Here is a 16,053-nt window from a genome sequence, read left to right as displayed (position 1 = left end):
CAGTCAATTTATGACTGAACTCTTGAAGAGACACTGAAGAATTACCTTGTCAATCACCCCAAGGACTCTGAAGGCCTTCAGCTCCTCGGCAGGGCTCCTTAGGTTCCAAGGGGGCCTTGAACTTAGTGATCCTGGAGGCTAATGGAAGATATCAAAGATTATACATCAATCAGGGAGGTACTTGAAGGAAGACTGCCTGCTGAAGCAAATGCCAGGCCAAAAGAAACTAAATTTATCATAAATCAGAGACTGGAAAGATGAAAGGAGGAAGTTTCTGTTTGTCTGTAATGTAAAATAAAAAAAATAATAAAATCAAAAATGAAGAAAATCAAAAAGAAAAAGCAAGAAAAAAGTTGCAAGTAAATAAATCATGATGACAATGAAAACAAAATTTTTAAAAAGAAATATTAATGAGCTGATATAGTTTCTAAAACAATAATTCAATTCAGAACTATATAACTATAATGAAACTTTGTAACAAATGGATAACTGAGCCAACAATCAATCACAGCCTTTTATTTACCAAGGAGGGCTCAAGAATAATTTAGAATTGGGGGACTAAAAAACAATGCAACAACAGATAAACCCTGGGAGGGAGAGAAGATTAGTCATTTTCTCTCATCATAATCCTTTAATGTTACTTATAAATATATACTATGTATTTTAAGAGGGATTGGCAGATTCAAGTTCAACCAGAACTGCCAATTACGGTGGAAAAATTAAGAAAGTCTACCCTATAACCAATAATTCTTATAAATGAGATTGTTTAAGCCTACAAAACAGATGATTTATAGGAGAAACAAAATATTTTTTAATATTTGAATATCTGTGATGTGGAAAACTTAGTCTGTTATCTACAAAAAAGTCCAAAAAAAAAATCAGTGAATCTATAAGGTATATTTCAATAAATAAAAGAATAATCCTAACTCCCATCCACTGGTCTTAGTTTTTCCCTACCAGGAAAGCAAGACAATAGACTAGATAAACTCCAAAGACCTCTCTATTTGGCATTTACAACCAGAAAGCAATGCTTTATTAATCCTTATATTAAAATGCAGGTGCTGAAAAGGATGACAGGACACACAAAGCTTTATTATATCCTCAAAGCAGACCCTTTTGTTGCCAAAAATCTATTAGAATATATAGGAAACATTGTTCCCCCCATGAGTGGACCGTAAATATCCTGGTTAACCAAATGTCATGATTCACAGAGTTACTGAGTTACCATTTTTGATACTTCAAGTCCTAGTGCAGAGCAACATGACTGGACAAGCAGCTCTCCTTGAGAACAGGAAATATGCCATATTCACCTTTATAGTCACAGTTAGAATATTGGTTGGAAGGAAGGGGGAAGAGCAGAAAAGAGAAGGAAGAAGAGAGGAGGCAGCTTGCAAAGACAAATTTTTTGTGTGTTTTTGGGTTTAGTAAGCAAATATTAACTTCAAAATGTATGAAGAGGTAGTGTTTAATTTTTTTTAAAAGAAGACAACAATTTTTTGTTTTTTAAAGATACAATTGAAAGCGCTGGTGACAGTGGCAACTGGACAGGATAATAATCTTTTTAAATCTATTTAATTTATACCTCTAGGATATATTTCAAAAATATCTTTTTAACACAAATACTGTAAGATATCACTTACATGTGGAATCTAAAAAAATACAACAAACTAGTGAATATAACAGAAAAGAGACAGACTCACAGATGTGGAGAAGGAGCTAGTGGTTACCAGTGGGGAGAGGAAAGGGAAGGGGCAAAATGGAGGTGGAGGATTAAGAGGTACAAACTATCAGGTATAAAGTAAGCTACAAAGATGTATTGTACAACATGGGGAATACAGCCAATATTTTACAATAACTATAAATGGAGTATAACCTTTAAAAATTTGTGAATCACTATACTGTATACCTGTAATATATCATATTGCACATCAACTATACTTCAATTTGAAAGTATGATATCGTAAAATAAATACATAAGTAAATTTTAAAATGGCTTAAGAATACATTTTTAATATCTCACTTTATTAGGTGCTGAGCTAGATGACATAAAACACAGGCACATCTCTGCCTCCCTAAAAGTTTAAAATCCAAGGATATAAGGATATATTTAAGGATATAAAAATATTTAGCAGGGCATTTTAATAGCCATATAACAGAAATATCTCTTCTATCTTTATATTATTTCATCTTCATCCCTCACCCTGCCCTGAGTGTAGAACTTACAAGGAGTTATTATTATAATCCCCACTTTACAGATAAGTAAAGATCAGAGTGATTGGGTGTTTGTGGTCAGAACAAACAGTGAAAGATCCTAGACTAGACTGCAACTCCTTACTCTACTGCTTGCAGTCTTTCTGCTACACAACACATTCTGATAATTAAAAATCCGTCTCCCCCTACTCTATTATCAAGGAAAAGTAAGACTTGTAATATTGGTAAAAGGAATGGTTAGGGAAAGTTACAGGAGGAAAAAGAATGCTTTAAGTGATAATTTATCCATTATATTCGTCTCTGAAAATATGGACAAACACGTCCAACATCCCTGTCTCCTAATTATACCCTCTTATTCACTCATGTCATAGGATCTTTCAGTTTCCAAAGAAAGTTATCAGTTCATTTCAGCAACCTCAACAGCAGAGACAGCAAACCACAAAATCTCTACTGCGCCTTTCAATAAAATACTGCGTGCCCACTGTGTGCATGATAAGTGAAAGGAATATCAATCATCAAAAAGTCCATCAATCATCAAAAGGTCCCTAGCTTCAAAAAGCTTACAACTTACTTGAGATGAGCCAAATATGTGAAAAGTTAAATAACAAATAAAACATTTTTTAAAAATATAAGTCACTAGTTAGTGTATGATAAACTGTGGTCTCAGAAAGAAGTGGAATGAAAGGGGATTTTAAATGTTATGTAGGAATTAGCTTAGGAAAAGGATATTATACATAGGATTGGAAGAAAACTGGCCTGCTGTGGAAAAAAATGTTCAAATTGTAGAAAAGAGGGGGGAAAAATGACACATTTAAGGTTGGTCAATTTTAATGGTTTTAACAGGCCTTGAGTGCCAGGAAGAAAAGTTTGGACTATGTTCTCCAGAGTCCAGAAAACAAGTTTTTGTATGAGAAACAACCCAACGAAAACAGTGTTTTAGTAAAGTTACTTCTGCAAAGACAGGAATGGTGAAATTGTAACGGGGAAAGACCAAAGGCAAAGTGATCATTCAAGTTCTCTTTCTACTTTACGCATCTATAAAAGTTTAAGATCAGAGAAATGAACAAAGAAAGATCATGAAATAAAATCATCAATAAAAAATCCTGTGTTTCTGATATGCAGTGTTTAAATTGGGTAGAATCCTTATAGATCTATTCCTTTTTTCATATGGCAAAAGGAAACATAAATCCACAGAATTTTAAGAACAGAAAGAGATAGAGATCAAGTCCAACATTCTTTTTTTTTTTTTCAGATAAGAAAACTGAAAAGCAGCAGGGTTAAGCAATTTGTCTATGACAAAACTAGATAATAGACAAACGGGGATTACATCTTATTTATAAAATAATGTAACACTGTTTAGGGAAACTTCAGCCAGTGTTAATGGGGCAGAGGGTGGGGGGAATACAGTGTATTTCTAGGCAACACGGCTGATTTCCTTAATGAAAGTAAAATTTTCACTTAACTACTATAGCAGAAGTTGCCTAGAGAAGCAAGGAGTCCAAAACTAAATACAAGAGGGTGAGGAGGGAGGAGAGGCAAGAATATATAATAATATTAACAACTTTCAAAACCCAAGATGGTGAGTACATATCACTCAACACTCAAACCCATGGCAGACATCTCTGTTAATCTCACACTCTGAGTCACAATATGGTGCTCCAGGCAGCCCCTACCACTGGACTAGTTAGCACACTAGTAAAACCTATTTACCATTCCTGCCCTACATTCTCTAAATGGCTAAGTGAAGCTTACCTTTGTCTTTGTCTTGGAGTTTTTTTTAGGTTGTTGTTTATCCTGCTCAGTCCTTTTCATTTGATATTATTTCCTTTTCTAAATGAGATCTACCTCCGTTCTTACCGAATCTGCTAGTGAGGTACTTTTCCAACTTTAACGTGTATGCACGTCACTCAAGGACCTTGTGAAAATGGAGATTTGGATTCAGTCAGCCTGTGGTAGAGCCCAAGATTCTGCATTTCCGAGAAGCTACCAGGTTCACCTGTGCTGCTGGTCCACCAACAACTTCTGGAGCAGCGTTAGCTACTCATCGTTAAATAACCTGAGAGTAAGTCAGCATTATTTGGGAGGGAATTAGCAATCAAGGACAAAAGGAACGTACTACAAAGAATATAACAAGAACCCACACAGTGAACCCTGAGAGCTAACTACACTAGTTTCTGAACTGGGCTTCATCTATAGATTTTTGGGTTTGCAGAGACTTTCACTGGCAACCTATTAATCCTCAATACTCAGTTTCCTAAATAAGTCTCTCTTAGATCACATTTCAAGCATGCCTCTTAATTGCAGTCCCATTACTTATTTGGAATGCTCCTGACTGCCAGCTCTGCTTCGTCCATGTCCCATTAAGGGTCACACAATATTCATTTTAAAGTATTTTCTAAAGAAGAATTGCGAAATACCAAAACACGAGCAAACAAAATGCTTAACAGAAAAATGTTTTTGATGTTATAGCAACTATACTCAAAATCTACCAAATATTCAGAAAAGGCACATATTCTATATACAGTTGTCCCTCAGCACACACAGGGGATTGGTTCCAGGATCCCCATGAATACCAAAATTCATGGATGCTCAAGTCCCTTATATAACATGGTGTAGTATTTACATATAAACTACACACATTCTCCCATATACTTCAAATCATCTCTAAATTACTTATAATACCTAATGTGATGTAAATGCTATGTAAATCATTGCCTGCAGGCAGCAAATTCAAGTTTTGTTTTTTGGAACTTTCTGGAATTTTTTCCCCCAAAATATTTTCAATCTGCAGTTGGTTTAATCTACAAATGTCGAACCCACAGGTACAGAGGGCCAACTGTATTTTCATTCACACCCTGTAACTGCATGATAAGAAATTATTCATATGATAGAAACTATACAATTTTATGTCCTAAATTTAGATCATTTACTGTCTTTATCTAAATTTGATCTTGAGCTTTAAATTCCTAGAGCTAAAAGTAGCAAAAAAGCTATTCCAAGTTTTTTCTAGGGAAATCCCTTTAATATTAACTTTTAAATCATTCAAAGCCATCTACAATTAAAAAAAAAAAAAAAGGAAACGAAACCCATCTACGAAATCCATCTCCTTCACTTAAAACTACACCCTTACTTCAAACAAGGCTCATTTCCTTTTTTTCTGAAATTTGCTCGTTAAGTTTCCTTGGAGTCTTTTAGTACTGAAGCAATGAAGAAAAGAAAGAATAGGAGAGTGTTTTTGCTCCTTTCTGTCTTTTTTTGAAAAGGATATTATCATCAATGACCAGGAAACTCGGAACTGTTATATTTACCACATGAGTCTCAAATAAAGTCAACAAAGCAAAAGCTTGAAGCATCACAGAAAAAAACTCAGCTAAAGTTAGCCATGACCTAGACCCCACCAAAGGGAGAAACAGTAATCAACAAAAAATTCCAAAACCAAAAAGGAGGATTCCTTTATTTTCTTAATCAACCAGGCTAGAAAGAAATATCTGCACACATATTCAAGAGAGAAAAAATATCTGCTCTGCACAGAATTTAAGATTTGTTAAAAATCATTTATATCAATCCTTTTGTTGGGTTGGCTGAAACTGTGGCCCAAAGACAGTTAAAGAAGAGAAATAATGAACTTACCAAGCTAATCAAGAACCTCTGGAAGACATTTAAGTTAAATTATAAATTAAAAAAATTAGCGTGTCTCTGACCTAAATAAGGGTCAGGCTTAATAGAGTAAAATACAAAAGTGAAAATAAAAAGCAAATGCTTACCCTAAAAGAAAAACATCTTGCTCTAACAAGAAAAACTCTTCTGTAACCTCCTTGCCTAAGAACTGAAAAAAATCTTAGCATATCAAATCTGATTCACAAGGTACTGCTTTTTACCCTTCCTGATACAAGTTCCCATTATTCTACATGGCTCTTACAATTTTAACTTTTGTTTCCTCAATTATGTACGTATTTTGGGTCCTCGATTATGTTTTATTATTTGCAAGAGCAGAGACTGTGTCATATCTTTTGTATAACTCCAATGCATGTCTAGTTTGATGTTGTATACACACAGAGTCTTAATAGATGCTTAGTGAATTTACACATTATCTAGTAACAATCAACTTTGCTATAGCAGGTCTCTTTTGCTTTATTTTCATTAGCAGCTAAACTGGAAGGGAAATTCTGGCTGATATACTTCATGGTTCCTTTCTCCAAGTCTAATGTTATACAGCAGGCTTGGTAAACCTATTTGCCTAATAGGTTATTGCTCCATAGAAGTGATTATGGGGAACTATAATAAGGGATGCATAAACAGGGAGTTTGAATAAGTAAGTGTAAGTAGAATGTTCAAAGTTAACACTAATAGAAAAGAATATTGCTAATTTTGACTCCCTAAAACTTGTAGAATACAGTTGACTTTTCTTTGAACAACACTGGGGTTAGGTGTGGCAATCCTCCCCACAGTTGAAAATTTAAATATAACTTATAGCCAGTCCTCTGTATCCACAGTTCCTCCTGCATCCATGGATTCAACCAACTTCGAACGGTAGAGTGTTGCAGTATTTACTATTTAAAAAAACCCACCTGTAAGTAGACCCACAAAGTTGAAATCCATGTTGTTCAAGGATCAACTGTATTTATACATAAGATGGACTAACCAAAAAATGTGAGTTCACAGAGGCACATCCTATTTGATACTTTTATCAATGTCCCCAAAAATGGATAGAGAACGTACACACAAGGATTGCACATACGGCAGGTTGACATTCCACAGAAAACTGAACTCAAAGTAATCTTTAGATAAATATCCATTTAAAAACGATAACATGCAATCCTGCCATGTGCGAAAACATGGATGGACCTAGAGGTATCATGCTAAGTAAAATATATCAGATAGAGAAAGACAAATATAGTGTGATTTTACTTATATGTGGAATCTAAAAAACAAAACAATAAACATAACAAAACAGAAACAGACTCACAGATACAGAGAACAAACTGGTGGTTGCCAGAGCAGAGTGGGTGAAGGAAGAGTGAGGTAGGTGAAGGAGATGAGAGGTACAAACGTCTACTTATAAAGTAAACAGGTCAGCACAGTACTATTGAATACAGTCAACTGTACTGTAATAACTTTATATGGTAACAGATGGTAACTAGACTTATCACGATCATCATTCTGTATAAAAACACTGAAACTAATATAATTATTGCAAGTCAATTACATGTCAATAAAAATTAACTTTTTCATTTTAAAAATTAAAAAGATAAAATTCAATAGTGAAGATTAAAGGAAATAATATAATTAAAACAACAACCACAGAAAACAGAAAAAGATTAGCAAATGGAATACAGAGGATCACAATAATTAGCAATCTGAAAATGAGTCAGCAGATATCTTATTTAAACACATTCATTATGTTAGAACAAGTAACAAAAGTCTATTACTTTCAAGTTGGAATATATTTTTTTGTTCTAAAAAGAATGGCCAAATACTTAACAACGAAAATTCTTACTAATAAGTATTGTTTTGAAAACAGTATGCTTTAAAAGGTCAGAGAAAATGAAAAGGGCCCAGCAAATCAGAAAAAAAAAAGTTTTAATAGTCCAATGAAATGAAGATTAAATAATGAGCTGTTTTTAAACTAGAAAATTGAGAATTTGAGAATTTTTTAATTTTCAAAAAGCATAAAAAGCATTTAAAAATGTGGAGAAAGTATATAAAGCAATACATGAAGGGAGATGAAAAATAGGGCTAAAACTTACTAAGTTCGTCTTAAAAGCTTACTAAGCTAGTCTTAACAGCTTGGTTTATAGGCTGGTCTTTTTAAAGGTAGGCACCTGACTGTATAAACATGTGTATGTGCACATCCACATAAATGAGTGATTTTTTTAAAACTCATTTAATTCTAACAACAACTTAGTGAGGAATTACTATTATCCTCATTATTCAGATGTAGAAGCTAAGAGGTGGTATTAAGTATCTTGTTCAATTTTCATCCCTTCATGTGACAGAGTTGAGTTATGAACAAGTTTGCCTGCCTCTTAGATCAATTCAGAAAATGAATACCTTCCCCTTTCTCTAGAAGATATGATTCTTAAATTGCATCAGAAAAAAAAACCTTATTTTAATATAAAGAAAAAATAAGTTTCTCCCAGAAATGTGCCAAATCCAGAAAGATAAAACATAAAAACAGTAATAAACCATAATGTATCTAAATTTTAAAACATTCACCTGCCTTCTAGAAAGTACAAGACTAGGGGTAGCCCCAAATAACACCCCTGATAGAATTATGCCTTTATAATTCTAGGTGATCTATATCTGCTACTTGTGGGACTTATGTTTAAATGATTACTTTTGAATCAATAAAATTGTATAGGAATGGTAGAAGGATCATAATTCAACTTTTAAAAATTCAAATAAAATTCAGTATAAATTACTGTCATTCTATACACAGGGACTTTCAGGGTGGAGTAAGGAACAAAGGGCCGAGAAAGAGAAGGAGAAAATGAGTCCCACTTTATTCCATTCTTGGTGGTTTGCTTTGATGCTTTTTTTCCATCAATAACTGGTAAGAACATTATTGATAAAATTCCAAAGACCAAAATTCTCAAGCATTCTAGTTAAAAATAAAACCAAGAGATAAAACAGCAAAAGTAGCTGAAGAAAATACAAAATGAAACATAGGGCATACCTGAGATACATCATCAAGTTGAGGTTTTACATAAAGGCTACAGAGACTCTCTGCTCGCATGAGATACTCTGCAGTTCTTCTCTTCACAGCTTCTCGACGGGTAGGGCTTGACTCTCCTAAAAAGAGAAAAAGAAAGTCAGGACATGAGAAAAATAAGTAAACTTTCTTTTATCCAATCTGAAGATTAACTTCCTTTTACCCAATTTACCACATGTTCACATTTCTAACTGAAAAGAAGAGAGATCAAAATTGGAACAGACATCAAATTTATTAATTATCAGCAAGGTAGAAATATTCTCTCCATGAATTTCATTTATCTAAATTCTGAAACTCTCCTATTTAAATATGTATAGAGAACTTGATGTGTTTTATAGGAGTCAGTATATAAAGAATGTAATGTAAAAAGCTCTGCAGACAAAAGACTAGCCTAGTCCAGACAGTATGCAGTCATCCAACTCAATAAATAGGACTAGACACAAGAGATGTTTAATAAAAGCTGTGACATAGATGTGATATGCTGTAAAAGTACCAACAAACTAGAGAATAAAATTATTTAGCGTAACTCTAAATTCACTGTAACTGATTTTTGTAAGCGTCATGGTTTTCTTATTAACAACAAATTGTCCATACTACCCAAAGCAATCTACAGATTTAGTTTATCAAATTACCCAGGACAATTTTCACAGAACTAGAACAAATAATCCTAACACTTATATGGAATCACAAAAACCCCAGAATTGCCAAAGCAATACTGAAGAAAAAGAATGAAGCTGGAGGAATAACCCTTCCAGACTTCAGACAATACTACAAACCTACAGTAATCAAAACAGCATGGTACTGGCACAAAAATAGACATACGGATAAATGGAACAGAATAGAGAGCCCAGAAATAAACCCACATATCTACAGTCAATTAATCTCTGACAAAGGAGGAAAGAATACACAATGGAAAAACGCCTTTTGGCAAGTTGTGTTGGGAAAGCAGGTCAGCTACATGTACATCAGTGAAGTTAAAACACTCCCTCACACCATACACAAAAATAAATTCAAAATGGCTTAAAGACTTAAATGTAAGACAAGACACTATATACCTTCTAGAAGAAAATATAGGCAAAACATTCTCCAACATAAATCTGGGGCAGTCTCCCAAGGCAACAGAATTAAGAGCAAAAATAACAAATGGGACCTAATTAAGCTTATAAGCTTTTGCACAGCAAAGGAAACTGCAAACAAAACAAAAGACAACCTATCAAATGAGAGAAACATTTCCGAACAATGTGACTGACAAGGGCTTAATTTCCAGAATATACAAACAGCTCATACAACTCAATAACAAACAAAAACAAAAACCCAACCAAACAAAAAATCAAAAAGTGGGTAGACAACCTAAACAGACATTTCTCCAACGAAGACTTACAAATGGTCAACAGGCACATGAAAAGATGCTCGGTATCACTAATTTATCAGAGAAACACTAATCAAACCTACAGTGAGGTATCACCTCACATGAGTCAGAATGGCCATCATTAAAAAGTCCACGAACAAATGCTGGAAAGGGTATGGAGAAAAAGGAACCCTCCTACACTGTTGGTGGGAGCACAATTTGGTGCAGCCACTGTGTAATACAGTATTTAGATTCCTTAGAAAACTAAAAACAGATTTACCATATGATCCTGCAACTCTACTCCTGGGCATATATCCAAAGGGAACTTTAATTCGAAAAGACACATGCACCCCAATATTCACAGCAGCACTATTTACAATAGCCAAGACATGGAAGCAACCTAACTGTCCACTGACAGGTGACTGGATAAATTAGATGTGGTAAATATATACAGTGGAATACTATTCAGTCATAAAAAGAATAAAATAATGCCATTTGCAGCAACATGGATGGACAAGATATCATGCTAAGTAAAGTAAGCCAGAAAGAGAAAGACAAATACCATATCACTTACAAGTAGAATCTAAAAAAAATGACACAAATGAACTTATTTAAAAAACAGAGACAGACTAACAGACAGAAAACAAACTTACAGTTACTAAGGGGAAAACAGAAAAGGGATAAATTAGGAGTTTGGGATTTGCAGATAATTACTATACATAAAATAGATAAGCAACAAAAAGTCCTACTGTATAGCACAGGGAACTATATTCAATATCTTGTAGTAACCTACAATAAAAAAAATATGAAAAAGAATGTATGTATAACTGAATCACTATGCTGTACACCAGAGACTAACACAACACTGTATATCCACTATACTTCCATTAAAAAAAAACTCACAACAAATTGTCACTCATCTTACAACTGAAAACAAGAATGAGATTTAAAACTTTATAATATACAATTATGTGAATGTGAACAAGCCATTTACCCTGTCTAGCTCTCAGTTTCCCTAAGGAAACAGTATTCAAAGTGTCCTGCAAAGAACTCAAGATCTCAAAGAGATGGTCCATTCCTGGGATCTCTGTTCTCCAGAATGGGATGATCCTACACTTTTATCCATTTTACATACCACCTATGATATAACATTTAACTTGAAGAAAGGATTCCACGGCTGAAGGTCATAAAGTTTGAAAACCACTGTACTATATGATGCCTAAGGTTCCCTTCATACATAATATTCTATACTACTCATAACTCATTTTTATCAAAGCACTTAATACACAGCACTGTTGTTATAATTCACCCTATGTATCTTCCAAACGAAGTTAACCAAAAAGCAAGCATCACACAGTGGAAAGTATTACTGGATTACATTCCAGAAACCCTGGTGATCTGAATTCTGGCTCTGTCGCTCATTAGTCATGTGACCAATAATAAGTCTTCTTGACTCTCTGAACCTCTTCCTCATTCTCTAAAATGGAAATATATACCCCAGATGACTATGGAGACTAAAGGAGACAACATAAATAAAAGGTACTACAACAGAGCCAGTAATATAGAAAGCAATGAATTGTAAAGGTTTTCAGTCTTGGTTTTTCTCACACAAAATAATGATATCTGGTTTGCTGAATCTGAAGTGAACAGAATTACAGCAAAGAGGTATTTTCCCCCAAAAGACTACAGGTGGAAAAACCTCTTATTTCTTCCTAGAACAATACTTTCTATTTTTTCTGGGAAATGTTCCTTTCTCCTTCCTTCCTACCCCTCCATCTCTCCCCCCACCACTACCAACCCTTAACGACATGGTTTAAATGAAAGCTGCTATCTGATTTCAGATCTCAGTCCCTCCAGTCACTACTAGCTAGCCAGGGATGAGCCTCCCAGTCACAGCAGGGCCAATCATAGAAGCCCACCCTCTTGGCCACAGTTGGAGAAGGGAGAAATCGGCCCAACACAAACTGGGCCAATCAGTCCTTCTCTGTTATTGACGCTGGAAATAAGAGGAGTGGGAACTGCCAGCAGCCATAGTTTCTGCCAAAGCACAAAAAGCCAATCGGCAAGACAGAACTCGACAGAGAGAAAAAAATATGAGAGACAAAAAGAAGAAATTCTAATGTGACCGGGGCCCCTGATTTCAGCTGAACCTACAATCCTGCCACTCTTTGTCCAAGGTACTGGGTTTTGTCACGTGCAAACCAGAGAATACCAAAAGAAAACAGATCTCTAAGAAAAACCTCAACAAATTTTGCTAAATACCTTTCCTTTCACAGCTTTTACCTTACAATTCCATCTCTTCTCTCCTTTATGAGTAGGAATTCACAAATATAAGTGGTCTTGGTGGGAGGTGGGAATCTCTATTGCTTTTTAACTGTGGAACAATCTATATTAACTCTCCAACTCTTCAAACCTCTAATAACATATCAGTATGCTTCCTGCCTCTGTCCTTAAAATTTACTTAATTTCTAAACCCAAGGTTTTTATTTTTACTTGGTTGAAAACAGATATAATCTGTGAAAATCACCTAAGTAACTACAACATATTTTGAAGATAAAAATGTCCCACATAAATAATAAACACTATCTCTACATATTACAGGTCCTTAGTTTTGAGCATATTGCTCATGAACTCTAACTCCCATCCCCATTATCATTAGCTCTTCTCATCCTATGTTGTACCTTTCAAGTCCTAATTTAAATCTCCATTTAGAATTGTTGGTTCATCTTAGGCTCGATTTTAATAGAAACTATGGCAATTAAATTTTTTTAATTCAGTGTAATTAAGCTTTTAATAAAACTTCAAAATTTTCTTTAGTTAAAAAGAATCAACTTGCCTCCCAAAATAATTTGAAATTCAAAACTGTCACGATTACAAAATACCTAATTTAAACTAGAGTTAAAGCCATATTTTGTAATCAAATCACTGCTTCTTAAACTTTTAATATTTCTGTCGCTTTCTAGGCAGTCACCATAGTAACAGAGAAACAAGAACCGGAAGCCAGCAGTTGAAATGGACTCCTGCTGATAATAGTGGTTCCACTTCCATGGAAACAACAACGAAGCGATGGAAATACTGGAAGTCTTTTTAAATGTAACCTTAAATATACATACTATGACTCCTTCCTTATCAGCCCCTTAAAAGTAGGTCACGAGCACTGCTGATTAATAGAAGGAGCCAAGGATGAAAACCACCTCTTACAGATTTCTGCTGCTGGGCACCTACTGAGGCTTGTGCATACCAGAAAGAAGAGATTAATTTATCGATTTCTGGAATAATTCTAAGTAATCAGACTATTTTTTAATGTGACTTTAAACAGATTTTACTTGATCAAAAAATGTAATTGACTCTAACCTTCTTAATTTCTTAATCTTCATTTTAAGACACACACGTAGCATATAATGATTATTTTTCGAGGAAAACTAGGTTGTCTGGAATTTAACTTTTAATCCCGCACTAGGTTGTATGGCTATTATTTCTTCAGAAATGTACCTAGGTAGACATTTAACAAATGCTTTCAAAAATGGATGCATATCTTACATTCTATCAAAAGATAAACAAATACCTTCAATAAGTTCTCTACATTTTTGTTAATCATTCCGATAGAACAACAATTTCCACTGTGCACTGGCATTCAGAAGAGGAAAACTGCTTCCATTATTTAGTAACTTCTTTGTCAAAAAGTTCTGGTATACCATAAAAGATGTCTTATGTATATGGTGTCAACCTGTATGTTTTTACTCTGCCTCAGATCAAGAGAGAGGATAGAAACAGGGTGATTACATGGCATGATCCATGAAAGGAGTGTAGTTGAATAGAAAAGAGGAGAAATGCCAAAGTTGTCACTGAAAATGTTAGAAACCCTGGACTGCCTATCCTGCATTTCTCAGAACACCAACTCTGACTTAATTTACCACGAGAAGTTTTTATAGAAGGCACAGTCTATAGATAATAAAATCGTGAAACTCTGACTTACCCAAGAACCCATCACCACTTGGCACTCCCTCATTACATTAGAATTCATTTATGTATTACTTTCCTTTCATAACTAAGGAAATTGAGGCTCAGGGACCCGAAATGCCTTTCTCAGTTATAAAGTTACTGTAAGAGCCTAAACCTAAACGTTTTATGCTACCACACTTCAGGTAACTGACTTTGAATTAGATTAGTCTACTGCTACTTCCTAGGACAAGAAAAATATAGAGCACAGGACAAGCACAAGCGAGTATGGGGACAAAGATGAGGAGAAAACAAACTTAAGGGGTTGAGGCAAGAGCCCATCTGACAACACAGAGTAGAATCAGAGGGAAGGAAAGAGGCTGAAGAAGACAGACAAGCGCACAGGAAAATGGAACCTCTGAGGAGGTAAATTTCACACCATGTGAAAGAGAACAGGCTTTTCTGAGAAAAACTGGTCTCTCAAACATCCTTGTTACCCAAGGATTTCTTTGGAAAACAAAGGTCTTTTCTCATTTACTCATTTTTTTAAAAAAAGGCATTTTTATTCACAGAATAATGAAAATCAGTTTCACAAACTAGAGTACAAAGTCATTTTTCCAATTGTTAGTCTACCCTTAGTTACTAAAAAGAATATAGCTCGTGCCTCATCACTGATTCAACAAAAGAAAAGCAATGCCAGCAGAAGACCTGGCCACATCAGACCTTCTGACAGTTATGTATACATCTGCACTTTATGGGAAATTTTAAGGGATTTCAAAGAGTATTTTGACTGTACTTGATTGTCACCATATGCACAGAATTTAATCCCCACATAAGATTCTACTTAGTCCCATGTTACTTTTTTCTCTCTCCTCTTCTACTCCACAAATACTCTCCAATAGGCCCTATGCCACTATAATCTCAGTCAAGCATGCTCGCTTTTCATTCAGATTGATCACATTAGAAAGAACATCCAAATCAACCTGAGTTTGCTGGAATAAGTTTTCGTTGGTGCTTCTTTTTTAGTTGCTTTTTTTTTAAAACAACTTCAGTCACAGAAAGGATATGTCTGTTTGAGATGGCCTTGGTGATTATAGCTTTGTTTAAGTGCTGATTTATTATAGTTAATGGGTGTTTTGTTCTTTTCAGGTAAAGCCTACCATTTCTGACTTCTGCTAAGTGTTCTGACAACAAAAGGTAACCTTGAGAAGAACCGTGATTTATGGTTCCACACGTCACACACAAATCTGGAGCCATCAGCCTTTCCATGAATAACACGAACCTGGTCAGTCAGGGAATCTGCTTCCCAGTTGCATTTAACCAACCCCCTATTTATGTTTTTTTTTCAAAACCAAGTGTTCTGTGAGCCCCAGAAGTTCAAAGAGTAACCAAAGAATAGTAAAAGCAAAAGCCATAATAATATTCATGCCGACACACTGCCTGAATTATAAGTGCTTTCAATGTTGTTTAGTAGTTTTTCTGCTGTCAAAAAAAAAAAGAAAGAAAGAAAAGAAAAGAAAAGAAAAGAAACAAATTGGCCCAAAATGGAGCCACTTGTGCTGAGCCCATGCCACCAAACTAAGACTTAACACCTAATCTAATTGCTGTTTCAACCTTCCCCAGGAAAGGAATCTTAACCAGTCGGTCTGAAATTTCCCGGTCAGCACCAAGGAGATAAATAACCAGCCTAATAAAAAACCCTTTTGTCTCCCAAAGAAAGGTGATCTTGCTCAAAATAATCCTTATTTTTATTTATGACCTCCTTTCCCCACCCTCTCGCTGCCTTTAAAAGCCTTTCCTTTTCTGGAGCTCCTTTATGCTTGCTAGACAGGATGCTGCCCGA

General features: G+C 34.9%; 1 protein-coding gene and 1 long non-coding RNA gene across 14 annotated transcripts in view; one reads left to right on the top strand and one right to left on the bottom strand.

The window, feature by feature from the left end:
* RPS6KC1 (ribosomal protein S6 kinase C1) overlaps positions 1-16,053 on the bottom strand; it is a 141,611-nt gene that overhangs the window by 58,212 nt on the left and 67,346 nt on the right. For 4 of the 6 annotated variants that reach the window (XR_012063509.1, XM_006198767.3, XM_015234758.3 and 1 more), the window contains 2 exons: positions 8,888-9,003; positions 46-138 (listed from right to left, as the gene is read on the bottom strand). Coding sequence is in view for 5 of the 6 variants with exons in the window: in XM_006198767.3 (XP_006198829.1) it covers positions 46-138; positions 8,888-9,003 (209 nt within the window). In the remaining variant the exon portion in view is untranslated. Of the gene's footprint in view, positions 1-45; positions 139-3,963; positions 4,118-8,887; positions 9,004-16,053 lie in introns of those variants that run through there. The other 2 variants (XM_072948527.1, XM_072948525.1) reach the window with 2 other exon arrangements.
* The window catches only part of LOC140688738 (uncharacterized), a 42,441-nt gene continuing 38,114 nt past the window's right edge, over positions 11,727-16,053 (top strand). For 6 of the 8 annotated variants that reach the window (XR_012063512.1, XR_012063515.1, XR_012063510.1 and 3 more), the window contains exons 1-3: positions 11,727-11,810; positions 13,235-13,555; positions 15,360-15,930. This is a non-coding gene — a long non-coding RNA (uncharacterized lncRNA). The remainder of the gene's footprint in view (positions 11,811-13,234; positions 13,556-15,359; positions 15,931-16,053) is intronic. The other 2 variants (XR_012063517.1, XR_012063513.1) reach the window with 2 other exon arrangements.

The sequence above is a fragment of the Vicugna pacos genome, chromosome 23 (assembly GCF_048564905.1).
Source record: "Vicugna pacos chromosome 23, VicPac4, whole genome shotgun sequence".
NCBI lineage: Eukaryota > Metazoa > Chordata > Mammalia > Artiodactyla > Camelidae > Vicugna > Vicugna pacos.
This window is presented reverse-complemented; position numbering and strand designations above follow the sequence as displayed.